At 40.6% G+C, this 27,647-nt stretch overlaps 4 protein-coding genes across 4 annotated transcripts in view; all 4 read left to right on the top strand.

Annotated features, from left to right (window-relative positions):
- Nucleotides 1-1,309: 1,309 nt before the first annotated feature.
- On the top strand, nt 1,310-2,161 carry LOC130695811 (uncharacterized). Its single transcript, XM_057518866.2, has 2 exons — nt 1,310-1,401; nt 1,480-2,161. The coding sequence occupies exons 1-2, from the start codon at nt 1,310-1,312 to the stop codon at nt 2,159-2,161; spliced, it is 774 nt and encodes a 257-aa protein (XP_057374849.1).
- A 2,141-nt stretch (nt 2,162-4,302) lies between these two features.
- Nucleotides 4,303-5,979, top strand: LOC130695812 (homeobox protein ceh-19-like). Its single transcript, XM_057518867.2, has 3 exons — nt 4,303-4,802; nt 4,863-4,966; nt 5,116-5,979. The coding sequence occupies exons 1-3, from the start codon at nt 4,460-4,462 to the stop codon at nt 5,518-5,520; spliced, it is 852 nt and encodes a 283-aa protein (XP_057374850.1). The 5' UTR covers nt 4,303-4,459; the 3' UTR covers nt 5,521-5,979.
- Nucleotides 5,980-6,681: 702 nt separating this feature from the next.
- LOC130696755 (proton-associated sugar transporter A-like) lies at nt 6,682-12,844 on the top strand. The gene is made up of 11 exons (XM_057519863.2): nt 6,682-7,060; nt 8,573-8,835; nt 9,852-10,115; nt 10,249-10,350; nt 10,813-10,955; nt 11,036-11,203; nt 11,286-11,507; nt 11,611-11,741; nt 11,803-11,846; nt 11,931-12,061; nt 12,500-12,844. The coding sequence occupies exons 1-11, from the start codon at nt 6,846-6,848 to the stop codon at nt 12,728-12,730; spliced, it is 1,914 nt and encodes a 637-aa protein (XP_057375846.1). The 5' UTR covers nt 6,682-6,845; the 3' UTR covers nt 12,731-12,844.
- A 257-nt stretch (nt 12,845-13,101) lies between these two features.
- LOC130696750 (centaurin-gamma-1A-like) overlaps nt 13,102-27,647 on the top strand; it is a 30,211-nt gene continuing 15,665 nt past the window's right edge. The window contains exon 1 of the mRNA XM_059495423.1: nt 13,102-13,686. Coding sequence (XP_059351406.1) covers nt 13,476-13,686 — 211 coding nt within the window. The 5' untranslated portion in view covers nt 13,102-13,475. The remainder of the gene's footprint in view (nt 13,687-27,647) is intronic.

Genomic DNA, 27,647 nt, shown 5'->3' with positions numbered 1-27,647 from the left:
ACTTCACCGTTTTTTACGTTTCATTCAAAAACTATGAGTCTCACGAGAAAACAACCCTCATATTCGGGATGCCCGTTCAATTCTGCATCGAAACCACATATTTAAAGCGAAATCTAAAATTTTGCCAAAATTGGAAAAGTAAGAAGGCTATAGCCTTCCCACTTTTGTCAAAATGGGAAAAAATCGAAATCTCTCGGAATGCGATGAAAATCCCACAGTATAACCCAATTTTAACGCTGATTCAGAAAAAGCCCTTTGTTTTTTTGTCAAGTAAGCCGTTTTTGAAATAATCGTCATTTCGCTAAAGCCGTGCTTACTTTTTGAAACCCAACTTCACCGTTTTTCCATCAAATCCGTTTCACCATCAAATTCTAGATTTAATTAAAAATACATTATTCCGATTCGAATTTGATCGCTGATCACGAAAATGGGGTATATTTTTGTATTCGGCTTATAATTTATGAATTAACCGTTAAAATATTCTTTTATTCGACCGTTCATATGCCAATATCATCAAGTAATATCAAGGAAAGATACGGGGTAGGAAGTGCAGACTTTTTGCAACGTACCGACTAGATCGAGCTAGATTCCTTATAGCGGTTCATTTGTCGGTAAACAACTCAGGTCCGTCTGTAGTCACGATCTTGTGCACTCGTCCGGGTCGTAACGTGCCGCACTACGCATCACGCAGTCCAAATGTTACGTTGTCTGCATAGACTCACTTGTTTACGAGATTTATTTTCTGTTTTCATTCGAGAGGCCCAAGTTCAAGCCTGTTGTTTTACTCGTTATCAGCTTTGCTTTTGAACAACGAAAAAATGGATTTAGCTATGTTTTACCGTAACTAAATCAATTGTTCTATGTCACCCCTATCTCTAAAAATGTAAACTAAAAAAGTTAGCGGGAATAATTCTTCGGAGAGTAACTATAGATAATCATCGCATATCATAACGCAGAGACTCTTTTGATATTATCACCAGAAACGTAAATTGAATAAAGACAGCTGTTGCCGAATTTTTAGCCTAGTTTCCTGGTGACCAGTCGTGTTACATACTTGAGTCTCATATCACTCAATCTGAAATATTGTTCATCTATAACTGGTAAACACACCGCTAGACCACCCATAACTGTTTGGATAATATCGACAATGCCGTGACGCCATCAACCTGCCATCGAGTACAAAAGCGAGTCCATCGGCGCTTATTGTTTCAAATCGTTTCTGCCCTTTACATCAGGTAGATACTTCTTGTTTTGCTGCTCAACACATCCTGCCGAAGCAGCTTCATTTTTCTAATTTCAGTTTGAAAAAATGAATTTCTACAAGCCGATTTTGTCCCTCATCGCCTTGGCTTATTTGACCATGGCTGACGAACTCGCGTCAAATAGTTTAATAGAGCACAGGTAAACGAATTTTGCTCCATTTTTTGTACAATTGCCTAAATGTTGATTCTAAACTTCTGGTTGGCCTTGTTAATACAGCGAAACCTCATCGGATGCATCCAATGGAGGCACCAACTGGGGACAAGGAATTAGCAGCCGGAATTCGGGCTATTATAATAATCCACGCGTTTATTCGCAACGTCCATCACCGTATCAAAGTTACAACCAAATTAGTTCTCGGGATTCGACATCTTACGGTGGTACACCCATTCATATCGCCAATGCTGGTGTCAAAAGCTACGCTCCTTTGACGGGATCCGGTTATCCATCCCCTTCCTATCCCCAAATTTATCCTCCCGCTAGTTATCCAGCTGCTCCTTCCTACCCTGTGCCCAGTTATGGCCATGAAGATTTAGTTCAACACTCTTACGAAGACCACGAAGAGAAGAACCAATTTGTTAAGAAGCATCTTGCTTTGGGCGTCTCATTGCCTTTGATTCTTGTACCTTTGGCTGTTATTGGCGTTTTGGCTGTTTTGAATTTCCGTGCTGTGTTTACTGTTCTCGTCATTCGAAGTCTGTGCAGTAACGACGCCTTCAGAACGAATTTCAGTCAACTCTGCACGTTTGTCGATAACATCAACAAGCGATCCTCCCCTGACCCTAACGGCTTCAAGAATCTGGCTAGGAAATCGCACAAGTTTTCACGGTTGATGAGCCTCCTAAACAGCGCCAGATTTATTGCCATGGATCACCTCAACACTTTGCCTAAGGAAAACTGAAGCCTTGTGAAAGGCCAATCGTCAGCAAAGATCCATACGATTTTAAAATGTTATTGTTAATTTATTTAAGGGTGGTGTATCAGTTAAGGACAACATTGTATCGATGTGTTATGCAGTTAAAAATACAGCGTATCCTAACGGAACGGAATTCTTGGCTTTAACCAGTACAGTTCGCCAGTGTATTTCTTGTAAACAGTATAAACTAATAATGCCTCACTATCCAAAATGTACTTAACTCTACGTTTAGCAGCAGTAAATACCTCAAGAGTGGCAAAATGGAAAACCATCAGTTAGACCACTTTCAATTATAGGCTGAAATCTGTTTGCTTTTTTACAGCGTAAGCGGTGCACAACGAAAACATGTTTTTCGGTCAGTCGTGATATTATTGCCTCATGCAATCTGTTTTTTTTCCGAGACTCTGGCCGATGTGAAGTGCCACACACCTATGTAGTCTATACGCATGAGATTGGCGCTATTTGGAAGCGTATACGCTCAGACATAGAGAAGTAAGAGAAAATAGACTGGCTATAATGTTCGATGATGTGTTTTTCGACCACACTGTTGCGGTGATTCCCTCACAGTCGTGGGAAGAACTCTTGCCCTTCTCAGCTGCTCCCTATACGACACAGGACTGTATATGGATCTCTATATGGACAAACATATGCGCAAAGTGGAGAGAAACGAAGAGTGAAAAGCGTCCATCGTCCAGTTCAGAGCTGTTCTCATCATCAGCATGCTGAAACGCATATAGGTAACGACCCTGTTGATCTTTCGCTGAGGGAATCGAATCAATGAAACGGCTGATGGAACTTTCAAGTGGCTGGCACATGGAAAATATGTGCGAGACTCATTCACATGTATACAAATGTACCCTCTGTTATATTTATATGTACTGTGATGTTCTATGGCAACTGGACCGAGAGAAAGATGGATGAGCGTCACCGTTTATGAAGCTTCATATCCTTGTACAAAATAGGCCTATACATCGAGTGTATATAGTGCGATCAGTGCTTTATTGCCGCTCCATTTTGCATCCACAACAATATCCAGAGAAGTATAAATATCCCTCCAAACCCTCTTTACCCCCTACCGAGTTGTTGAATACACGTATATGCTATCTGCTACTACCTCCGGGCGAATGCGTGCATCCATTTCGATCATTTGGGCATTTTTCAAACAATCTGAAATGCATGAACACAAGTAATGGTAGTCCTTGAATTTCATGCTAGCAACGTCTGGTCATTACAAGAAAATGTACTGTATTTTTACTTTGTCAAAGTACTGAGGACACTTAACCAGTAACCCGTACGGCTGGTGTTAAATGGACATCCCTTTGTACCCTTAAAAATGGCTACAGCTGCAAATTGTACAATGCAGAATCGTTTCCAAAAAGTGGGACAAGGAAAGTCCCTCTTTTCAAGATTTCCAATAATTGGTGGAACAAACGTTCATCGATGACATTTGTCAGTATATGTTTAACGTATCCTTTTTTGGGAGGAATTTCAAAAGCTGGCCAATGGCGTCCGATAATTAACGCCTTCACATGGAGTTTAACTGTTTATATTACACAGACAAATACACAGGTATGACAAGCCCGTGATGGAAAGTCCCCAACGCTAATTGGCCATCGTAAATCCGCTGTCCGAGATGATCTAAACCGTTTCCCACAGCGGTAGCCCATAAACGTTCGTCATGACAGAGAAAATAAAATGTTGGCAAGACTGCGCAAAGTGATTATACAGCAGAACCCTCCCAGATGAAGATAACGCCACGCAATAATAGCACCACTATTTCAAACTTATGTAACGCGTGAACCCACATGAGATCTCTCGCTTACAGGCTAATGTTTGCCCGTGAATCAAAACTGTAGGGCTCCGCAAGCTGCTCCACCGTGCACTATGAAGTACCACTTAGCGTTGTCGTCCGAGATTCTTTGGGTAAACACCCCCGTTTGTCATATCGCAACCCGTCCTCGACCATAAAGGTGTGAACAACGTGATCAAATATAACGCACCGTTACCAGGGTGCAATTTATGCTGCATACAAGATGCCCGCCGACTCCGTGATTCACTCTGCGCCTGTCTCTCGGCGCACTCTCTCCTACGTGGAACCGGAAAAAAGAAAACGGAAGAGTTTGCCACAGATTATTTGTTGCTTGTTTTTATTCGTCTGTGTTATTTTCTCGAGGTATTGAGAATCGCCTACCAAAAGAGAACCAGGTGAACTGGCTGATTTGGTCGCAAACATTCGTTCAACGTCCGCCAGTTTGTCGCAAGACACGTCGCTGAACGCGTGCCATGACGGAGCGGAAGCCAAATCATAGCAAAGATTTCTCCATCGAGTGGATCCTCGGTGTTGACCGGTTGAAAAACGGTCCATCGTCGCTGGAAGAAATAAAAAGACCGCCGGATAAAGAAGCGGACTTATCAGCCAGTTGCAATAGCAGCAGTTGCGAAGAAGATGAAGGAAATCTATTCCGGCGCAACATCGATATCGACGAAACGAATTCGTCTGTTAATTTCTTGGATTCCGAAAATATAGCTGCTACTTCCTGGCTACATACCAGTTATGGCTGCCCACCGTTTTTCAACAGGGGATGGTTCAGTCAAACGATACGGCCACCTTTCTTCACTCTCCAAGGTGATTTTTCTTTTTCGTGAATGACTTATGACGCGAATTAAAAAATTATGTTTTAAATAGCGCCGAAACCTGTCGGTCGGAGACATCGACGGCCAGGAACCGACCGGAAACCAAGACAAGCCTACAGTGTCAAACAGTTGGAACAACTCGAATCTGAATTTAAGGTGAGATTCAAATGGCTCCCCCTTTTTCTCTAGTTTTGTAAACGTAATGAGCAACAAACACTGTAGATGGCAGTGGTTTCACGAAGAACGTGAATAATCATGAAGCTTTTGTTATTTCATGTGTGTGTCCATTTGAATAACGTAACCAGGTGGACAAATATTTAAGCGTCAACAAGCGGATGGAATTGTCGAAAAATCTGTCGCTGACCGAAGTCCAGATCAAGACGTGGTTCCAGAATCGGCGAACGAAATGGAAGAAACAAATGACGGCCAGATTCAAACTGAATGCGGCCGTTTCTTCTCCTATCGACTCGAGCAGCAGCAGGTCATTGATCAACACGTCCGTCCCGCCATTGTGGACGGTAGATTGGACGTCGTCAACGCAACAGCACCAAACAATACAACACCATCTTCATCCGGCGGTTGTGAGTAACAGCCCGTTCCAGTCGTGGAATAAAACGACGAGCCAACAACAGCAAAGGCGATTCGATCCTCATCTTTGCGCGGCCGCTATCGACTCCCACAGGAGCGACACTCCGTCACAGGAGCCATAGAAACACAGCACCGCTGCCGCCAATCGACAATTGCATTCAATTTAACACCACCATGTCCCTTAATATATAGGCCTATATATAACCGAATGTAATATATACGAGAAAGTAAGAAATTGATCGAAAATTGTCGTCGGGTTCTTTATAGATGTCGGAAGGGGCGTTTTATCTTGTAGCTAACAGTCGGTGCGCACCAAATATACAGCCATTTTTTTTTTCTCTCTTTGTATGTAACAGCAGTTTATCAGTCCTGAACCAGACGTTACACCCGTTTATACAAGCTTCCCTTTTCTTTTTTTTTTTCTTGCGACTCTTTCGTATGAATGTCCCCTCGTCGCCATTTCCGCTCTTTATTACAAATGATCTATTCCGCTCCGTTGCTCATGTGGACCATTGTAACGCTGTTGTTTATTCCTCATTCCACGCAGGCCTTTAGTTTACATTTCAACACAGATCCCTGTTTTCATTCTATAAACTTTCTTTTCACTCAAACTTCAAACTTTCTAAACACGCAGTTTTTTTTAAAACGCAGGATTTAATTGAAATTTTTGTAAAACAATAAGCTGACGTTAATAAACGGTACTTTGTGTATCTCGCAGATCTGCGAGCTGTGTGCCCGTCAATCACAAAACCGGTGCTCGTTATTGATGTAAAGGATCATTATCGTTTCGGCAAATATGGATGATATTTCTTGTTCGATATCGCTGCACAAATGAGCATGAAGATTGATAACTTTGCGTTTTGACAGAAACCCCAAACTATATAGGGGGACTCATTAGCGCAAGCTGGCATCTTATGGATATTGTCGATTCTAGACACATAAGTTTCACGCACCCACGGGAGCTTATTTTCGTGTCCCGTTCCAGAAAAGAAAAAAGGGGGATATTAATGTAGTTATTCTAGAAGGATTTCAGGATTTCTTTTTTTTTGTACATACTGGCTTTTTATATGATAAAATTCATTCTCTTTTATTTTGGTCTTTCGTGTCTTCGCTGGGGCTTCTTTCTCTCTCTAGATATTGCGATGTCTCACGCGTGCGCCCGGCCGTTCTATACAAACACCACCGGTTTGACTTTTAGGATCTTTTAGGGACACACTTTTATTTCTCCTTTTTCGCTAGCTCGACGGAAAGAGTCTTCTCCTTGACGCACACCGGGAAAAACGCGTGCAACAACCGCGAAGGGAGGAAGAATTTGGGTGTTTTTTTTTACCGTGTTCCAGGCGGGATTTTTCGTTATTGCATGCGTTTCTACTATTGTTGTATTTTTTTAGGGGAGATTGCGTTTAAAACTGTGGTTGTTGCGACATCGACTAGCCCTCTGTAAATTATGGCTGAACGTTTAGCCAGCTATACTGGAAATTTTCATCTGCTCAAAGGTCGGGCGGTAGACGTCTGGCATGCGTTCCAGGAAAATCTGTCCTCGCAGGGAGGAGGTCTGCATGGAATCAAGTCACGGACGTCAGAGAAAATCACTGGTCTAAAGGAGAAAGCCATCAGCAGTTTGAATAAAGGCAACGAGGGGGACTATTCTCACGTCTACAGGTAATCACTTAAATGGCATCAGTTTAAAGTAATATTAAAACCTAAAACAAAATTTTTTTGTGTGGTTGAAAAAAAAAGCCGTTCGTTCTTTTTTGTATGTGACGAAATGTTGTGCAGAACTTTACGAGAAAGAAAAAGAGGCAATACAAACAAAATGCCCGCATAAAAAAAAAACGATGCAACTTAATCCAATTAGTAAGATAGTCATCGCCCTTGTAGCGGCTTAGATGTTCTACAGTATTATTGAAAAAAATGTTTGAAAGCCCTTTTTCTTTTTTATCACCAATGGTGCAAGCACGTATACATGTATTTTGTACCCCATCAACGCAACGACCGGTGTCATACAGAAACATGGGGAGTCTTCACTAATCCAATTAGGGGGACCGTACTGATGGTCGAGAAAGCAGCTGGTTTTTTGTTTAGATTTTTATTTTTACCCCTCTATTCTTTATTTCGATGTCTTGAAATTTTCGATTTCAAGATGGAAATTGAATAAATTTACATCGCACCCCATCAAGGCGATTGATAGTTTTCAATGAACGGATAATTCCCTTTATATCTGTTAACGTAATGTGTGAAAAACCCAGTTTTCCTTTCGTCTAATGTGTGATTGTGGTGTTAGAATAGGAAACGATTAGCGAATGCGGTGAAGTGTGTTGCGTTTTTAGACCCGAACCACGAGAGAAAGAAAAAACCATTAAGAAAAAAAAAACGGTGGCTGGCTTGTAATTAGCGCTGTATACAAACACCAATAGATCCGCTTTTGAGAGCTTTTTTTTCTTTAAGCCCAGTGGTGGTGGGGTCTGTTGTTGAAGTTTAATGACCAAGAAATAAACTTGAATTTCTTTTGAAAAGACCCTAAAAATTGAATCGATAGTGGCTGAAAAAATAGAAAGTGAAATGGAACCACCGTAAGGCACACTATCAAAATGATGGAAACCTTTTGATATCAAAAGATCAATGAAGAGTGCGCGCCAGACTGTTCTGAATGCTGGACCCAGCCCGATCCATTTTCTCTCTCGTATGTTGTTCAGCTTCCATTTTATTATACGCATTTTTTTTTTGTCCAATATTTTCTATTAGGTCATCGGTAGCCTATAAATAGGTCCGTACACTTAAGATTACTATAGGTTGTTTATATTCTTTTGCGAAAGACACGGGGGAACTTTAGATCAAATTGAATTGCTGAGCCATCGCGCCAGTACCAACCACCAGGCGGCAGCCTTTTTCACGTTTCTCCCCTTCTTTTGCTCATACAGCTCGATTTCCATTTGAATAGCAACCCCACTCTTTATATTTCACGACCGTGTCTGATCTGTTCCATGACAATAAATATAGGCCCACCATAGTAAACTGTGGTAACAGAAGTTTTTTTTTTTTGTCCCATTCTTCAGCCCGACCTCATAGTCTCCACTGAATAGAAGATAAGGGCTAGTTCCATTTCTTAGAAATTTCTGTGGAAAAGAAAAACGAAATTTAATTTTTGTTTATAATTTATTTTCCCATTTGCAGGAGGAAATCGAGAGCGGAATTGGTGCGCGTTTCAGCGGCCGTTATGGGCATCGAATTCGCCTATGCGGCCGAAACGGCCTTCGTTTCGCCGACGCTGCTCGGCATCGGCATCCAGCATCGCAACATGACGCTCATCTGGTGCCTAAGTCCCATGATCGGCTTCTTCCTCACGCCGCTACTTGGCTCCTTCAGCGATCGATGCAAATCCCGACTGGGACGCAGACGGCCTTTTATCATTCTCCTATCCATCGGCATCATATTAGGTCAGTGAAATTGATCTTGCATTTTGGGAACACGTTAAATGAAATTTTTTTATCTTTCTGTTTGGATTACGTTTTACCATCTCAGCTGAGATTTTTTTTTTTTTTTAATCTGCCTCTGCGACCGGTAGAAAATTGGGAGGGTTGTTTTCATCGTGTCAATCACTCGAAAGCTACCTTTTTTTTTTTTGAATTTTGAAAAGATTTTCCAACGTGTAACTAATAGCTTTGACAGAAAGTCTTTCGATTACAACGCATACAAGTAATAATAGAAGGGATTTAGGAAGAAGAAAAAAAAATTGAGCCAATAAAGTGACTATTGTTGTACACAAGTCCCAGACTTCCCATTTTTTGTTGTTGTTGCTGATTTCACAGAAGCAACATAAAAGGGGAAGAAGAAAAAAAATTGTTTGTACAGCAGTTAAGAGCGGCTGTGTGTAGAATTATTATGGAAATAACAATTTTCAAGCTGTAATTGATGCAACAATGCACTAGGGTAGTCATTTTTTTTTTCTTTTCCTTCAAAAAAAAAATTTTTTTTTAACGTCCTGAAAATAAAGTAAAGAGCCTTCAGTCCCCTATAGGCTGTTAAGAAGCAAGAAAAAGGTGAGGAGAAAACTGTGTGATGTGGGGCATCTCACGTCACAAACACGGGGACTACATCCATCCAACCCTCCTGTAGGTTGCACAAAAGTTGTGTGTAAGGGTAGACGGGGCCAAGGATGTATTGCGTGTGACAAAAGAACCCGAAAAACGCTTATATCCGTCATCGCAGCTGCGCAACATGGCTCCTTAGAAGTGTATAAACTTCGACTCCCCCAAAAAGATGTGAGGCTACGAACGATAGTTTGAAGCAGCAGCGTATTTTAACCTCGTCTGATGATAATAATGGGTCGTATCCGGGTTGCATCACATCCTGTACCTATATATAGTATATAGCCGAACGATGGTGTAAAACCCATCTGGTCTAACATAAAGGGCATATCCATTTTTATGTCTCCTTTAATTTTCTGCAATAGGTTTGCTGCTGGTCCCCAACGGCAAATATTTTGGCCAGTTAATGGGCGATGTCTATCCCGAAGAAGAATTTTTCGAGAAGATAAGCACCAATGTTAACACGACTGCCGTTCCCGACGAGGCCGATGTCATCAATGAAGTAGTGGACACATCTTCGCATCCGTGGGGCATCTTCCTGACCGTTTTGGGCACTGTTCTTCTTGACTTTGATGCTGATGCTTGCCAAAGCCCTTCGCGGGCTTATCTTCTCGACGTCTGCATTCCAGGTTGGGGTCCCCGGCCATCATCATTCATCACTGCTCCGCCCCGCCAGATGCAGACGATTTGATTAAAAACGCTTGTTGCTTCGTATCTATGTGTAATTACCCTATATATTTTTTTGTGTGTGTCTTTTGATAGAGGATCACGCCCTGGGTCTCAGCACTTTTACAATCATGGCCGGACTTGGAGGATCATTAGGCTACGCGATGGGTGGAATTAATTGGGACAATACGTTTATCGGTAAGCTCTTATAATTAGCCCTTTTCTCAGAAAGAGAGATCAGTTAAACGAGATAACGTTTAAAAGAGTTGAATTAAAGAGGAGAAAAAAAAGGAGAGTTCTAGAAACACATTTTCTACGACGAACGTATTTAAGAGCTTGCGTGACTGTTGTTACGACACGAAATAAAACAGAAAATTCTGGCCATTCCAGTGCAGAGTGTTGGAATTCCGTTTTCCTTCGAATGTCCACACAGTTCTTATAATCTACGTATATATGTATATGTTGACAATTTTATTTCTCAACTCCAAGTTGTGTTCAATGTATTGAAGCCTATATTTGGCTGCTGTTGGTTCGTGTTACACGCTAGTTTATTTTCCTTGGAATGCAATGTCATTTTTGAAAAAAAAAAAGGAAGACCTTCCATCTTGTTATGTAGAGTTCCAAAAAACCGATAAACTAGTATACGATTTCCCTGTACAGGAGTCATGCTGGGTGGACACGTCAGAGCCGTGTTTACATTGGTGACATTCATATTCATCGCTTGCGTCATCGTCACATTGTATAGCTTCAGCGAGATCCCGCTCAACGTCCTCTCCGATTCTTCCAATGTCGAATCGATCAACGTGAGTTTATACGCAAGCACAATGGAGATTCGGATTAACCTTTACTATACATGGGTGATTGAATGTCCTAATAAAAACAGGAGCGTCGAATGCTTGATGGCGAAAAGTATGGCAAGTTCGAAGAGGATCTCGAAGCTTCCAAGACATATGGCACCATGGAAGAGAATTATCCGTACCAGCCCAATCACATGGGTGTTGATAATCCCGGATTCCAAGAGTCTTCCTTCACCGAACATCCTAATAACCAGGTAGATTTATTACGCCATTTTATTTTTACAGCTTTTCTTTTTACGAAATGGCGATTTTTCAAAACTTTGGCATCGGTTTTAGAATGAATTTCAGGACCCTGCTGAGATCAATCAACTAGAAACTCAACCATTACCCCACGGAGGGGAGATCAGTCTACGTGAATACGTGACATCAATCATTTACATGCCCAAATCGATGAGGATTCTTTGCTTGACGAACCTGTTCTGTTGGATGTCGCTCGTTTGTTATTCACTCTACTTCACTGATTTCGTTGGCGAAGCTGTCTTCGGTGGCAATCCCAAGGTCGTACACGCTTGGCTAATGTCACTTCATATTGTGGTCAATAATCTGAAAAAGAAACATTTTTTTTTTTAAATTCCCACACATACATCATCGTAAACATCAGGCTCCGGTGGGAAGTCCCGAACGGGAAATTTACGAAGAAGGCGTCCGTTTCGCATGCTGGGGAATGGCCATGTACTCCTTATCTTGCTCCTGCTATTCATTCATCATTGAACGACTCGTCAAGCGGTTTCGGTAAAAGAAATATTGTTTTTACACGTTCGATGTGTCCGTCCTCACCATTGGATTCAAACAGGGCGCGTCAGGTTTACATGGGCGGCCAGCTAGTCTACACGTTCGGTATTTGATTTTGACATTGTGCCACGTCAATCATCGACTTGGCATCTGACACTAACCCTGTAAACGTTACGAAAAAAAAAACAGGTATGATTCTGATGGCTCTGACCCGAAGTCCGGCTGGTGTTATCATTTTCTCGTGGACTGCCGGCGTGATGTACTCAACTCTGTTCACGATGCCCTACTTGCTTGTGGCCCATTACCACGCGTCCCAAGTGGTATTTATAACAGCATGACGCCCATATATATATATATATTTTTTTTATTCCTATCCTCGTTCCGTTCAGTTCGTTTCAGGTTTTTATTCAAAACGTTGACGTGTCCAAAAAGATAAGAGAGAAATTGTTCGACTAAAAGAGACTGTATAAGGGCATGCATTCCGAAGGAATCGATAAGCCTCAGACAATGTTCGAACGTCACGTAAACTCAAAACAAGATTGAATTTTCAATCCTTTCAAGTTCACTTACGAGCAGCGAAGATGAGTGGAAAAGACCAATTTGCTGTGACGTAATGTAGATAGATAAGCTGAGTTCACCTTTTAAGTTGACCTACTTCTTCTCGCGAAACAACTTTGAGTGCAACTGGGAAAAAAATTAATTGGCTTTGTTGCATCTTTTTTTTGTTTGTTTTTTTATCTTGTTCTTCTTCGCTAAAGTTTGCCGAGGATGCCAGCGGAACTCGTCAGTGTTCGACAAGCGTCCGAGGTCTTGGTACGGATGTCGCGCTTGTGTCTTCAATGGTCTTTCTAGCTCAGTTCATCCTTTCGTCATCAATGGGTTCCATCATTTCAGCCGCCGGCAGCACGACAGCCGTCATTGTTTCGGCCGCGGTTTTAAGTTTCTGTGGGAGTATGACCGCCTCGCAAGTCATGTATCTTGACTTGTAATGGACATTTTGCGCGTCGCTGTTCTCGTCAGTTGATTTTTATCATCAGTGTTTTCACTTATAATAACTGTTTAAAACAAATAAAAAGAATAAGATTGGAAAAAAAAGGATAAATGGCAAAACTGGATTTTATTCATTTCATTCGAAATTTACTTTGTCGTGGTTAAAACATGCGGGACTTGAAGCGTTTCAGAACAAAATCCAGGTGAAAAACAAAAAAATATATATATATGCGCGGCAATATATGGGCATCTTTGTCGTCACTCGTCAGTTCGCGCGCCCCTTTTCCTGCCACTTTTGTATTTGGCGCCACTGCGGACTAGGCTGTAGACTGCGCGGAGTGAATGGTGGCGTCTTCGTTCTTGTCAACAGAAAAGCTCCTACTACCAGCAAGCAGGTGCGAAGCCGTGCGATGTTTGTTTCTTTTTCTCTGTTTTGATGTAATTTCTTGTAATATCAAGTCAAAACACAAACTCTAAAGTCTCAGCCAGATTTTGCAACGTCAATTGTATAGCATTTGGGTGCTTGCCAGCTAACTGCTTGTGTTGGGGCAACTTATTTTCAGCCTGTGCTTTGGCACGTTTAAAGGATCGTACTTTGTAGCGATTGATTTTTCGTCAGACTGTTTGCAGTGTTTTACCAGATAACTACATTAAAAGAAGATTCTACCATTTGGTGATTTCAGACATGAGTCTCTGCATCTGAAAAAACATGTTCCCGGTTGTTGACAACATCTAAAAACATTTATGTCCAAAGAAACCACTTTGACGAAAATGAGCATCAATCGGCCTCTCACCCAGGTCCAACCCTACTGGAACAACTCTCTGGCCATCCGGCAGGAGATTCAGCGATTTGAGAGTGTCCACCCTTCCATCTATGCCATCTACGACCTCATCGAGTCCATCCCAGATCCAGCTCTTGGCCAGCAGATCAGGGACCACGTTGTCTGCATCGAAGGTAAGAAAATCAACCATATTCTCTTGTTAAATGGCTTTAGATTGCTGTGCATTGAGTCTGCGTTGAGACCAGAAAAGAGACAATTTTGACACTCCACACCAAAGCCTTTTCTCTTGTGGTGAAAGTCTTTAATGTCCGTATTTTTACGTTTCCCTATGGCCGGGCCTAAGGGCTCCCGATGTTTTATAGTTTTGGCCTAAAGGCTGTATTGTGGCGAGAACGGGCTCAACAGAGAGAACATTGACTCGGCAAACTCGTGTTTTATTGGTACTAGCAATGTTTTTTTATTCTTCCAATCATTCAACCATTACCACGTTTGGTTATCCTTTTTTTTTTCTTGTTTCCGCTAGTCTACACATTCGTTCAGTGTAGACGATACGTTTTCATTCTCCCTAGACTTACGATCTCCGTCTCTGTTTTGTTTTCATTTCCAAGATAATTGACGTAATCCTCCCGCATGCTTGATAATGCCACGCTTGGCTGAGTTATCTAAACGATAGTGGGTAGATGAATAGATAAGGCGAGAGAAATAAAAGGAAATCCTATTGACAGTGGCTCGAGCTGCACTTCCCACGCGAGCGACATGCATTTCGTCGTGCGGTTTTCACTGTGCGGTTTCGGTCCTACTCTATCCAATTCGGCTTCCTCGTCGTTTCTCACTCAAAACAACCAAAGTCCGACCAACGGTCTCGAAATCGTGTAGTCTGCATTTTTTTTTTCTTACTGTCGAGCTTCCTCGCTCCCCGCCATGGCAGCAAACATACACGCACACACCTATGTTTTATGTGCCAATCTGTTACGGTCCACAGATTCTTGACGTTTCTTTTTTAATTTCTTTTTTTTCTTTCCCTGTCGTGGTCCTCTTGAATGAAAAGTACCGCTATCTTGTTCAATCCATATCGGAAAACCGGTTTTGAAATATTTCAATTTTTTCTCCCTTTTTTTTGTGTTATTTGTAATTTTTGTTTTGCTGTTGAATGCATTTTGCATCTCCCACGTTCGTCTGGAATTTCTGCCCCGCTTTTTTGAAGTTTTTTATTTCATGTTTTCTTTTTTTAAAAACCTATTCATCGTTCGTGAACACGATGAGTTGCGCCGTCGTGCTTCGAATTTAACCAACGACGTATTGATCGCTCTTTTGTTTTGTCACGCTCCGGGGTTATTATCGGCCGTGATGGCACGTTACGTATTGACTCTGGCTAGGATTTTGTGTTGTGTCTGAACAGTATATATATATATATTTTTTTTTCCCTTGCGTGCAGTAATGTTATCACCGACGTTTATCCGCGGGGCTTCGCAACAAACATACGCATTTCGTGTTTTTTTTTTATATATATCTGTTGTAAAATTGCGCGGAATATTGAACATTCGCCCTAGTCAGATAGGAGGCTCGCTCGAGTTTTCGTTTATACCGCTAGATGGCTTTATTGAAACATAGGCTAAGTGAGCGATTAATAAACGCAACTCCAGAAAAACTAACGAACGCAACCGAACGGAATTTTCCCGTGTGCCTATGCGTGTGCGATGTTGATGGAAAAATGATGATGATGGATCTTTATCGCACGAGTGGAGGCATACCAGACCTCAAAACACTCGCGCACGAGTTCTCTACTCATTTTTTTTTTTTTTTGTATTTTTGTTTTCTGGCCCGTAGAGTTTGTCATCTGGCCCCGAAAAATTCTCATGAAACGAGTCAGAATGTTTCCCTTTTAAATATCACAAATGCCGTTTGGATTATGTTTTCTTTTTTAGACTTTTGACAGCCCCTAGAATGAGAGAGAAAAAGAAGGGAAGATGCCGTGTTTTTAAGTGCCCCTTTAAGTCGTTAAACAAACAACGTTTCCCATCTTTTGAAATCACGTTTTCAGACACAATTTTTTTCTCCGCTTTCCCGCGGTATTTTGTTGTATAAATGGAAACATGCTGAAATGTTTCTTTTCCTTCTCTGCATCTGTCACGTAGAACAAGAAAAGCGTGAACAGAATAGGAGCTTTTCAAAAAAAAAAAAAAGAACAAGCTTTCCAACGATTGTATTTTCATTCCATAATTTTTCGTTTTATTCTTAAATAGCCAACCAGCTTTCGAATATTCCACGCGATCGCCCAAATCTGGCTAATTGTATCATAAAGCAGATACCAGAAAGAAAAAAAAAATACCTGAAACCGAAAGCACCTCTTTTTTTGGGAGGGGGGACGCTCATTGGCTCGCCCTTGCGTGTTCATATCGAATGTGCCGCCGAATTTATGTGTTCTTCTCTCTCACTCTCTTGAATGTACAAAACATTTCGCTTATTATCTCAAGATCCGCTCCGCTCTCTTCTTGTTCTTCCCCTAAAAACACGCCCATCGCCCGGTTGTAAGAAATTATCTCGGCAGGGACACACACACACAAGTTCTTTGCCACTCACGGCTGATTTGACGCAACATCAGACACGCAGGTTTTTTTTTTCTTTTTTCGTGAGGGGCTAATCTGATTGTGACTGGGCGTCGGGGCGGAATCCTTAAAACTCTTCTAAAGACATTTTTGTGGGGTTTTTTTTTCCTCTCTTCTTATTACCTCCCTTTTTTATTTTAAAGAGAGATTTGCCCAACGCAACCCCTTTCTTTTCTACTTCTGGTCGTCGCGCTATTGTTCCGTTGCTATTTGTGTTGGTTTCCTAGGACGTAAATCCGTGTAATCTGACCGGCCCCCGGACAATAACATCTGGACATTTATCCTTTTTCTTCTTTTTTACCCGTTTACGATTCTCCCCTGTGTGAGGTAATCGACTACCGCATACCTTTATCGTTTTAACTAGTTCCCCGTTCTCACAAGCGTATGTGAGGCGAGTCATCGTTACACACACAACGGCCGAAAACAAATAAAATTTATTTTTTTAAATGCAATTTGTCGGGGGAAAAAAAATCGGTCGTTAAAAATCATTTCCCTCCCACTTATTAAATTAATAATATTTCGCCTTTGTTTGTTTGCTTGTTGTCGTTATCTCTTTCAGTTATCAAAAGGGGTCGTGAAAATGTTTTCGAAAAAAAAAAATGACACACCCCTTTTGAAAAAAAAAAAGAGAGGAGAGAGTGGAGTTATTATTAGGGGATTGCTTTACCTAAACTTCGTAGTGCACCTAACCTTGTTATTAGATGACGTTCCAACAATTAATAATGATGATTGAGTTACCGGTGAATGAACCCCCCCCCCCCCCCCAATTCTCATATCCCGAGACCCCCTTGTCCATCACAAGATCTCCCCTACTCACCTTATATATTTTTTCCCCCATATGAGTGGCTGTGGGATTTTTTTGTTTTGTTTTTAACGAAGAACCCCTTTGCCGTGGAAAAATATGTATTTTTCTACCCCCCGTATCTCTCTCTACCTGTCAAACGCAATATCCAAAAATATAATGAAATTAGCTCTTGCACGATAGAGGGCAGTATGATAACTGCCGAGACACAGAGCAGCACCTGGCCAAAAAAAACACAAGGGGGGGATCTCGCAAAAAAAAAAAAAATAATAATAAAAATAAAATAGGGGAAAACACTTTAATTGGATCGCCTGACGTTCAGTGTAACAAACCCTGTAGACAGACAGAGAGAGAGATCCGGTAGTTTATTATTTCTAGAGCCTCTAGCGTGCGAGTGTTTGGGTGTAGGACAATGCCAGCTGCCCCGTAATGGCACAGGGACGGTTTTTAATTGCCGTTCTAACTCCTGTAACAGAGAGGGCGACCTCTGGCAGACCGTTGTGTTAATGCAATCAAATTGAAGCTGAAAGAGTGGGGGGGGGGGGGGGGAATAATAACACTACCAATGAATTTTCTGCATCTTTGTCCTGGACATGTTCACGTTTTTTTTTTAATGAAAACAAGCATGTTTGGTGTGTCAATGTATGAATGGAAAATAAGGTATCGCTTACAACGAACCCTTTTTTTGATTTGTGTGCGCGCCGAGGCAATTTGAGCTGAACGCAACGATGGTATTACATTTGCATAAACGATGAAACCTTAGACGTTGCTGCCATTTACACCGCCCCCGTCCCATTTTCTTGTGGAACATCTTCTTGTTTCCAGGTGTGCCACTTTTTCGGCTGCTTGAATGTTTCCTTATCCAATTTCCTTTCTCCCCCCCCCCTTTTTTTTAATATTCCAAATTATTATTAGCTACTTGAACGTCGTAAGTCGAGTAGCTATTTGACGGGCTGCGCGGCGGCTTATCAATTGGTTTCTTAACGTGTCGCTCTACCAACTGCTTTCCCCCGTTAAAATAAATGCCGACCGTTAATCCCAGGCCTCGGTTGTTCGATCAGCGTAGCATGTATGCATACATACAGAAGGGTATAGTAAATGTCATGTTTCCGCTACCGCTAGAACTCTCCTTTTTTTAAATATTTATTTTTAAAACCATCGCTTTACATTTTTTGATGAATAGAATTTACATGGGCTCGATAGTTTGGAAATTGGGCCAAGTCAATTGACTCGGCCCCTGTCTGTGTTTTTTTTTTGTTTGTTGTGTCTTGTTTGTTTGTTCGCATTTTACTGATCGACTCTACCAGATATTTTAGACTCGTTTGCATACGTCAATCAAGTAGGGTGATTTGAATAGCAAAGGAAAAAAAAAGATTTTTTTTTTTTTCTTATTCAAATTGGAAAGAGGGTTGAAGGGTATCGTAAACGTATTCACACCCTCTTCTTCTTCCTTCCTGGATCCGTTTTTTTTTTACCCTATCGGATCTATTCCTTTTTTGTCATTTGTTTGTTGTAACTTATATATATATATACAATGATGAATTTTTTCGGTTCCCTATTGAGGCCAAAATCTTTTTTTTTTTTTTTGGGAGGGTAGAAAACATTTCTCAGAGCGTCTCTGTAATCCGAACGATACAGCTACTTCCTGATTTGAATTTTGTGAAAAAAAGAAAAATTCTATATTCAGCTTTCTTTTTTTTTTTTTGTTCCTTGTTAACCCTATCGTGTTATTTTGCATAAAATGTAGAGCTGAAGAATTGTATAGTTTTCTCTGGGTGTTTCATTCTTTTTTTTTTTTTTTTTTTGTATGGAAATCTGAATTCCAATAGTCTAACCGTAGGCTCAACATGGGGGGTCTATCGTATCATATGCAGATGTGTCTACTTGTAAAGTCTCCTGTAACTTTCTTTGAAATATGACGATGAGGTTTAGATGGGGGGGGGGAATTGACTCTTGATTTCCTGTAGTTTTCGGGAAAATGATAACTGTCAGTTTCCTTTTTTTTTTTCGGGTGGGCAGACACCTGTCCTATACCTAGCCTTGGCTTTGCATTTTTCGGAACCTCCCCTCTGTTCACAGAGGGAAAAAAAATATATACATACAAAAATCGATCTGCATATTTCTAAATACGGTGTATGATGGATGTAGTTGCCGTGTGATCCAATGCCTGCCATAAACACCATCTCTGCGGGCTATTATACTTGTATATGTAGATTCTGGTCGATGCATTGAAAGATCGATGAAGAATAGGAAAAGCAGTAGACTAATATAGTGACGGAAGGTGTGCATAATAGAGTAGGCCAAGTCTATCCAACCCTCCCAATCATTCGTTCGTCTAATCCTTGCTGACAAAAAAAAAAAAATTGTCTGCATCCTTTAAAGTTCTTTTTGATTTTTTTCCGGGGTTTTGATCAGCGATCTCATAGGGTCTTTGGCTTAGACGCAGTTCATGAGATCGACGGTTTCATCGAGGGCGCACCGGTACAACCCTACTCGTTTCGCTTTAAAGCAAAGGGGGGAATACAAAAATTGACATGTCTTCAGAATAGAGAAAGGCCTCGACTGACAGTCGTCCATGTTTTCCAGCCCACCTGTGTTTAGACACACAACTGGGCCGTAAGTGTATAGGGACGCGGTACTGAACAACTGAAGGTATATACGCACAACACACACACACACACATCGCACTAGTGTCTATCTACCCCCATCATCTGCGTCGTATTGTGTCGCTTTTAAACGACCATTTTTCACGAACAATGGGGCCAGGGAGGGGGTTTGGAGCAAGAAGAAGAAGAAAGAAGGGGACGATCGTCACAAGGTTTGACAAGACATCGTTCGAGAGGGACCCTGGAGCCGCACACGTCACACACGACGTAACTCATAGGCCCACCTATGGTGGATGAAAAGAGGGGGGGAGTCTTTTTTTTTATGTTGTTCTTCTTCTTCTTTCCTACCCTTCGATATACATATAGACTACAACCAACTATTACAGGGGAGGAAGGTAGGCCCAAGGTTTTTGGCCACCTATTGTCATGTCATCGAGCAAAGGGGTGAGAGAGAGACAATTTCGCCTCTTCTCTTTTTTTTTTTCATTCTTGTGTTTCTTTCATGGGACCTGGCCTACCTTATTTGTTGTACATAACTCTTCTTCATTTCTTTTTTTTTTTTTTTTGTGTGTGTGTGTGTGTGTGCTGCTCCTATCATCGACAGAGATTTGTACCCTTCTATTTAGGGCTGGAAGGTATAGGCAGTTAAGAAAGAAAAAAAAAATTCTTTTCCGATTTTTTTTTTTTTTTTTTTTTTTATTCCTTGTGATGTTCAAAGGCCGTTCTGGTTCAATCGACCTTTACTTATCAGAGCAAACAAGCGATTGGAACACGACCGTACGTGCTATTGTTCACCCCTTTCGATCGCAATTGGCCATTGTAGTTTTGTGTCTGTGTACTTTTTTACGGACGATTTTTTTTTTCTCTCTTTCTCTCACAGGGGCGACGTAACCGCTCTTTTTTCTTCTCACCCAATCTATTCGTATCGCATCTTTATGCTACACGATTCTTTTTTTTTTTTTTTTTTTTTTTTACTGTCTGTTGTTTCCTTCATTCCTCCTGAAAAGAATTGTGTTTTAAAAAATTCGTTTCTTTTTTTTTTTTTTTTGGATGGATGGATGTAAGAAACAATTCCCTTCTTTTTTTTTTGAAAAAAAATCTATTGTGATGCGCTTATTCTTTTATTGACATTTTTGGGTTTTTTTTTCCTGCTAGCGGATTTGCATGGCAAAATTTGGTTCGTCGTCTTCTATTGCGCTCTGATTCTCCAATCGAGCGGAATAAGAACGGCTTTTTTTTTTATATAATGAAACATCCGCAGTACTGTTTCAAAACGACTCGTGAATTTCAAATTTTTCTAATCGATTGAAGTTAAACGTCTTTGTTATGCGGTTCTCAGCCAATCAAAATGAAAAGCATTTTTAAAACGTTAGCCATCATCGAAAAATCTGAAGCAAATCTCTTTTTCCCAGGACTGCAAATTTTAAAAAATGCAATCCGTTTTTCCTTTTGAAATTATTGACAAAAAAAGAATATACTCTTTTCAGGTTTTTTTTTTTTTTGGGGAGGGATAGAAATTCATTTTTCCCCCTTTTATTATTGAGGTACTAGTAAGAGATTATTACTGGTACCCACACCACTAGTGTTTGTATGCAAGTAACCCTCTCAAATAAATGAAAAAAATAATTCGCTTTCGAGTGGGTAAAGGATATGCATACAGAGCTAGATGAGGGCTTGTATTACATGTCCAACCCAAATTGTTATAATTCAAGAGTCGTTTGCGCAAAAGGTGATCCACTTCATCTTTCCCATTCAAAGAAATGGTCGAGAAAAAAAAAAACAACCCAAAACAGAACAATTTTTCAATAATTTTTTGCCGAAAATTGAATACGTAGCAGAGGCCGGCTGCTAACTGTCCGTCCGTTATGCTATTTTTGAAATGCTTTTCATACTGCAATTCGTTTAAAAAATCGCTGATACGCAGCCGTTGATGAATAAGAGAAGCCTCTTCAACTTTTCACCGTGTCTATTAACCCCCGTCCCCTGAAAAGTTTTATGGCTTGTGCAGATTTTCAGCTGGAAAAAAAAAGAAGAAGATACCCCCCTTCGTTTGGACGTGGGGGGGGGGGGAGTTACATGTTTTTGTAGGAAAAACGAGCGCAAAGATAACCCGAGCCGCGGAGTTTGTGCGCGTGTCCTGACGCCGTTTTGTGTGCCGCAAAGACGCTCGCGTGTCACACACAAGACATCTGCCTATTCTTTTATTTAAAACTTTTTTTTTTCAATTTTTCGTCGCTTCCCCAGTGAGTGACAACCTCCTTCGCAATTGCCGAAACACACACACACACGAACAAAAGCTTTCCTTCTTTTTTTTTATCCTGGGCTGTGGAGACGTTATAGGATATACCATGAAAAACTTATGCGCGCACACAAACAGACACACGGATAGTACGGATGGGGCATTCGGGAATTTGAACCTTGTGCCTACGCGTGCCCTCGATTCAAATTTTCCTTTTTAGTTCAAATAAAAATGTTCGGGGTTTCTCTTCTCCTTTTTTTTTCTCGGTTTTTTTGCTATACTTTATGCTTAAAGTGGGGGGGGGGGGAAGGAAGAAAAACGGAAAGGAAATTTAAAGGTACACAAGAAGAAGAAGAAGAAGAAGAAGAAGTGTTTTGGGGTTTATATAATAGGACGAGTAAGGGGGGGGGGGTTTTCCTGGCCGCGCTTCTTCAACATTTTCTGAAGAGAGTACCGGAAGAACTGTTTAAATGTTTGAGGCGAAAAAGAAGAAGAAATAAAGGCAAATATTTCAAGTCTTTCACACCTATGTGTGTACACACGGAGGCGCTTTTTCATGCGAGAGGGATTCCACAGAATATTATGATTAAGATCCCCTCTTCGAAAAAAAAAAATGTTAGTCCGTAGTGCACACATTTTAATGTTTACAAAAACGCAATAGAAAAAAAAGAAAGGGCTTCTTTTGGGAATTTCTTTTCTTTTCTTTATTTGTATTAGGAGTCCGTCAGGAATTGCTCTCATTTCTATCTGGACACACGTCCGTGAGAGAGAAGCGTCTTTTTAAAAAAAAAAAAAAAAAAAAAAAATCAAACACGAGAGGACCGTACGACAATGGACAAGGGAAATCTCTTCTCACCAGCCGAAAGTAAAACGCCACAAAAAGAAATAGAATTTGTGTGTGTGTGTGTGTGTTAAAAAAATAGGCGACGCTACTGCGGTCGATCGTCGTTTGTTGTGTTTGGTCCAATGGAAAGAAGAAAAAAAAAATTGGGGACAAAAATACGAGATTTCTTATCAAACACACACACACACACACACACACACACACACCGTAAAGAAGTGACATAAGTTTGTTGAGGACACACAGTTTGAAATCTGCGTTGCACGGGGTACTTTTTTTCTTTCTTCAATAGGCGAAATGGGTAGGGGGCTGCTCTTGGGTGTACCTCGTGGTTGTATACAGTATAAATATATACACCGTCGGGTTCGTTAGACTTTCGTTCCACTCCACTTTTGTGTCCAGGTGTTAACGTATCCCAGAACTGAGGACAGTTATAGGGTATATACCTCCTCCGCCCCAAACAGGAGTGTGTTCCATATCCCTACGGTGTGTGTGTGTGCGTGTGTGTGCATGTATCTGCGCTGTTTAGCTGGAACACGTCCAACCTTTTTGAAGGGGGGGGGGACCCACCTCTATAAGGGACGATCTTCTTTTCATTCTTGCCAGAAAGCTGGAAAAAAAAAATTATAAATATTTTATAGATAAAAAGTAGACCTTTCCTCCTCAATGCGTTTTGGGTGGATTCCCTTCGTTTTTCCCTTTGCAAGAGAGAGGGGGGGGGGAGGGTTAAAGGTACATAAAGCGTCGTCGTCTGAAAAACGCCCGTGTTACAATTCCGAACGCTTCTTTCTTTCTTTTTTTTTTTTTTTTTTTTCTTCTTCCACCACCCCTTGGAACATTTGCGACGACAAGGGTAAAAATATATATATTTATAAGAAAAAGGGGGGAAACCTTTTTTTTTTTCTTTTTCAAAAATATGGGAAATGTTCTGTTCTTGTTCTCAAGAGTTTTGTGACATTTGCGCACTTTTTCCCAACAGCTTTTCTCTTTTTTTTTTTTCTTTTCTCGATTCCTTATTCTCTTTTTTTTCCCCCCAAATATGAAGAGAACAACACCGGAAAAACGCCCTAGAAAAATTTGTGAAAAGAAAAAGAGATCGGACTCGTTCCGATTTGGAGCGGCTCTTTGGGTACGCACATTATTATTATGATGACGATATTTATGAACTGTCAGTGAGTTCTTGTTCACATTTTCATAGCGCAATATTATTTTTATATAAAGCTACGTGTAGAGTGAGAGAGAGATGCACGTAACCTTGACGTTCCCAATTTGTATGACTCGTTCGACTTGAAAAGTGTACATTTTCCACGTTCGAAAATGGATAGAAAAAGAAAAAGAAAAAAAAAAAATGTTTTAACATCGGAAAATGGGCGAACCTCCCTTTCGGAAATTTTCTAATCTTTTCCCTATTTTTCTTGTAATAAAAATAAAAAATCTCAACTGGTCGAAGATATTTAGAATGGGGGAAAAGGTTGAGCCGTGATGGATATAAAACGATAAAAAAGAAATCGTAAAAAGAAGAGGAGAGATGTGATTAAGAAGCATCAATTCAGACAGCTATATAATCAAATCCCCACCCAATTTTTTGATACCGAGTCCGGCGATTGTTGAGATGATTATCTCGTTTACTTTGAGCGGGGAGGGGATTTTCAAACGAGCTGCTGGAATTGGCTATCGTATTTTATTATTTTTTCGATTGGATCGGGAGAGATTGATTGAATGTGTCAGATATCTGACCATCCCCTTTAAATTGAACGCGATCAAATGATAACGTATTATTTTTTTTTAACAGCAGCTGGATCACCATTTTGTTTTGAAAATGGCGATAGCTTCTAAACTAATAATTTTTCTTTTCAATTTTTCAAACAACAAAAACCTTGTTTTTTTTATTATTATTATTGAATTTTCGTTTTTGTTCGGTGACGAGACGTCATCCTAGATTGCGCTACAAAATCTCCTCCCACTACTCCCGCCCCCAATTTTTTGAAATCCTCCCTCGCACAGCCGTCAACCCGGTTCGAAAAATATAAAAAAAAAACGGGTTGAATTGTTCGATCTATTATCTCGTAGATTGGACTTGACATTTATTTTTTTTTATTTTCATTCGTTGGGTTCAGATCCTATTGTATTTTGATTTTTCTGTCCCTTGTTATCCTCGTTTTGGCTTTGGTTTAACTCGTATAGATTGAGATCTATACGGGCGTCCATTACAACTTCCGTCCTCCCTCCCCCCCCCCCCCCTTACTATCTATTTCCAAACGTCCAATTTTTATTTCCTTCCAGTAAGAAGAACCCCCTTCTCGTTTCGTTTTCCAAAATGTGTGAGCGGTCGGAAAGAGATGTTAATCACACGCCTTCCATATGATAATCTAAACTCGATTGGACGCATTGTTCACCTCTTTTTTTTTTTCCCTCCACCTACCCCAGGAACACCGCTCCTTCTCCCCTTTCAATGTCCCGCTAACTGACGTTGTGCTAACCAGTAGTAATTCTTTTTTTTTTTCCAACCCAAAAATAAGGATCGCATCTCTTTTCGAGTGTGTAAACACAATCATGAAAATGGTGACTTTGAATCTCACTCCCTCGCATCGTGATCGATCTCCCCCCCCCCCCCCCCCCCATTACATACGCGGGGTGGGTTTACACGTTTTTTTTTTTTTTTATGAATAAATTGTGAAGCGTCCAACCGAAAGAGCAGCACATTACAGCTTCCCTTTTTTTCCCCCTTAATTTAGAAACCGGTGACTGTAAAAACATCCAACAATTCGCTTATTATAATTTTATTTTTTTTTTTTTTTACGCGTTTGACCACGTCATCCGTCCATTTCGAATCGCTCGATCCGTCACCTGATTTATCATCAGTCACGTTCTAGCGCATTCCTGCCGCCAAAACACGTACGCATTTAATCGAATACGTTGTTAATGCGTGTGTGCGGTGTGGCCAATCTACGCAGCATCTGCTTACTTCGAATAGGGAATTCTTCCTCGTGCATCTGTGTAGGTCTATCTTGTGTCCTGTCGCGAGCCTCGTATACATATCAACGTCTATCGCCCAAGCATTATCTTCTTTATTGCTTTTTTTTCGGTTCGGATGTCTCCTCTTTTTTTTTTTTTTTTTTTTTTTTTTACGACCGATTGCCCTGTCTGATCTCCTATTTATTTAATGTCGCTCGTGTACAGATAGAGATAGATGACATCGAATTTCCCGCATTGGTTTCAGCTTCCTCCCCCGAAAAATATCAACTTCCTCTTTTTTTTTCTTTCTCTTATTGTCCTGTGATTGCGGATTTATTGATATCCTATATATTATTTATATCTATCTGTTATTGCTAGCTATTCTTTCTGTTTATCTTTGTACAGATTTCTTTTTTTGTTTCTCTGTTTGTTTTGGTCGTTTTTTTTTTTTTTTTTTTTTAAGTGGGTGTGTGGGGGGGATGGTGGATTTAGGGGGGCGTCGGGATTGTCTGTTGACATTACACAACGTTACCCAGTACAGATAGGAAAAACAGTAGTAAATGGGATGCTATCGTGATCATCCCGAAAAAAAAAATAGCAGTTGGTGAATCATACTAATCATTTTTTTTTCCTTTCTTTTATTTCAACTGGTAAAACATGGGAGATGTTAGATGGGAGGGGGGTCTGGGTTTGTTTCGGGGTTAGTCCACAGAAACATGACGTTTCGGTTTGTTTGTTCATACGATTCGTTATGTGCGTACATACAGTACGTCTGGCAGTTAAAAGATAGCGAGAAAAAAAAAATACATATAGAATTTCCATGTTTTTTTGTTTTTTTTTTTGTTGGAGCGATATCATGACGACTGCTACTTGTATATAGCCACTAGTTCTACCCAACTATATAACTATAAAACTACCTCATCTTTTTTTTTTTTTTTTTTCTCTTTAGTTCTTCTTTTTTTTTCCCATCATCTACATTTCTGGAGTATATCTATACATATTGTGTATGTATAATATCTGTACAATTTTTTTTTTTTTTTTTTTTTGCTTTCTACTTCTCTATTTCTTTTTCTCCAGTTCTTTTTTTTTTTTTCGGGGGGGGGGGGGGGGGGGGAGAGAGATTGTAGGGGAATAAGAGATTTGGTTGCGCGCGTTCGGAAAAACATTGCCAGAGAGTTCTCCCCTTCAGGAAAGCGTCGTTGAGCGTCGGTTTCCCTCACTCGGGATCATGACTGTTTGGTTCTTTTTCCTTTTTTTTTCTTTTTTTCTTATCATTCCATTGCTAGATATTTTTTTTTCTTTTTTTTTTTTTAACAATCCCCCTATATCCATTGCTATTCTTCTACTCTCATTTTTTTTTTCTTTCTTTCTTTCTTTTTTTTTTTTCGGGGTTTGTCCTGCTGCCTCTATTCAACATCGTCTCATTCCGGATTTCCACTTCTTATTTTTGGGGTGTTGTTGTTACACTTTTCAGATATTTATTTTTTTTTTTTGTTCATGATTATTTTCATTCGAAGTCCCACTACCACACTACCGAAAAACGGCCGTCTTTTTTTTCCATTATTTTGATTCATTTTCAATTATTTTTTTTTTCTCCCTACGTCATTCCCCCCCCCCCCCCCTCTCACAGCCGAAACATTTATAGAAATCCAATAGACTTGTGCACTTCACATTCTGCTGCATTTCTACGATTTTTGATCCCCTCGCATCTCGGCCATATCGTCCATGAGAAAAAAAAAGAAAGAAACGAGAGCCGCATCAAAGCTTGGACTACCCACAAAAACACTTTGAACCTTTCTCCATTAATCACCTTTTTCCTTCATCTTCACCTTGTGTTGACGAAATCACGTGCGCCGTCCGCATCTGGCGCGCGTCTTGGCCGGTGTGTTTGTTAAGGTTTTTTTTTTTTTTTTCCTTAAAGGTTGAGAGCGAGTGAGGGGGGGGGGGGAGATGATGACGCAATTGAAAGCGGAAGACGTTGAAAGGGCCAGGTGATGAAGCAAAAGTAAACATCGGAAAAGCCAAGGGAAGTTTAGCAGTTAACGACTAGAAAAGAATTCAGCGGGCGAAGTAAGCGCGTTGATT

This window comes from Daphnia carinata, chromosome 5, assembly GCF_022539665.2.
Source record: "Daphnia carinata strain CSIRO-1 chromosome 5, CSIRO_AGI_Dcar_HiC_V3, whole genome shotgun sequence".
Classification (NCBI taxonomy): Eukaryota; Metazoa; Arthropoda; class Branchiopoda; order Diplostraca; family Daphniidae; genus Daphnia; species Daphnia carinata.
The sequence above is the reverse complement of the archived record's forward strand: the minus strand, read 5'-3'. Positions and strand labels throughout refer to the sequence as shown.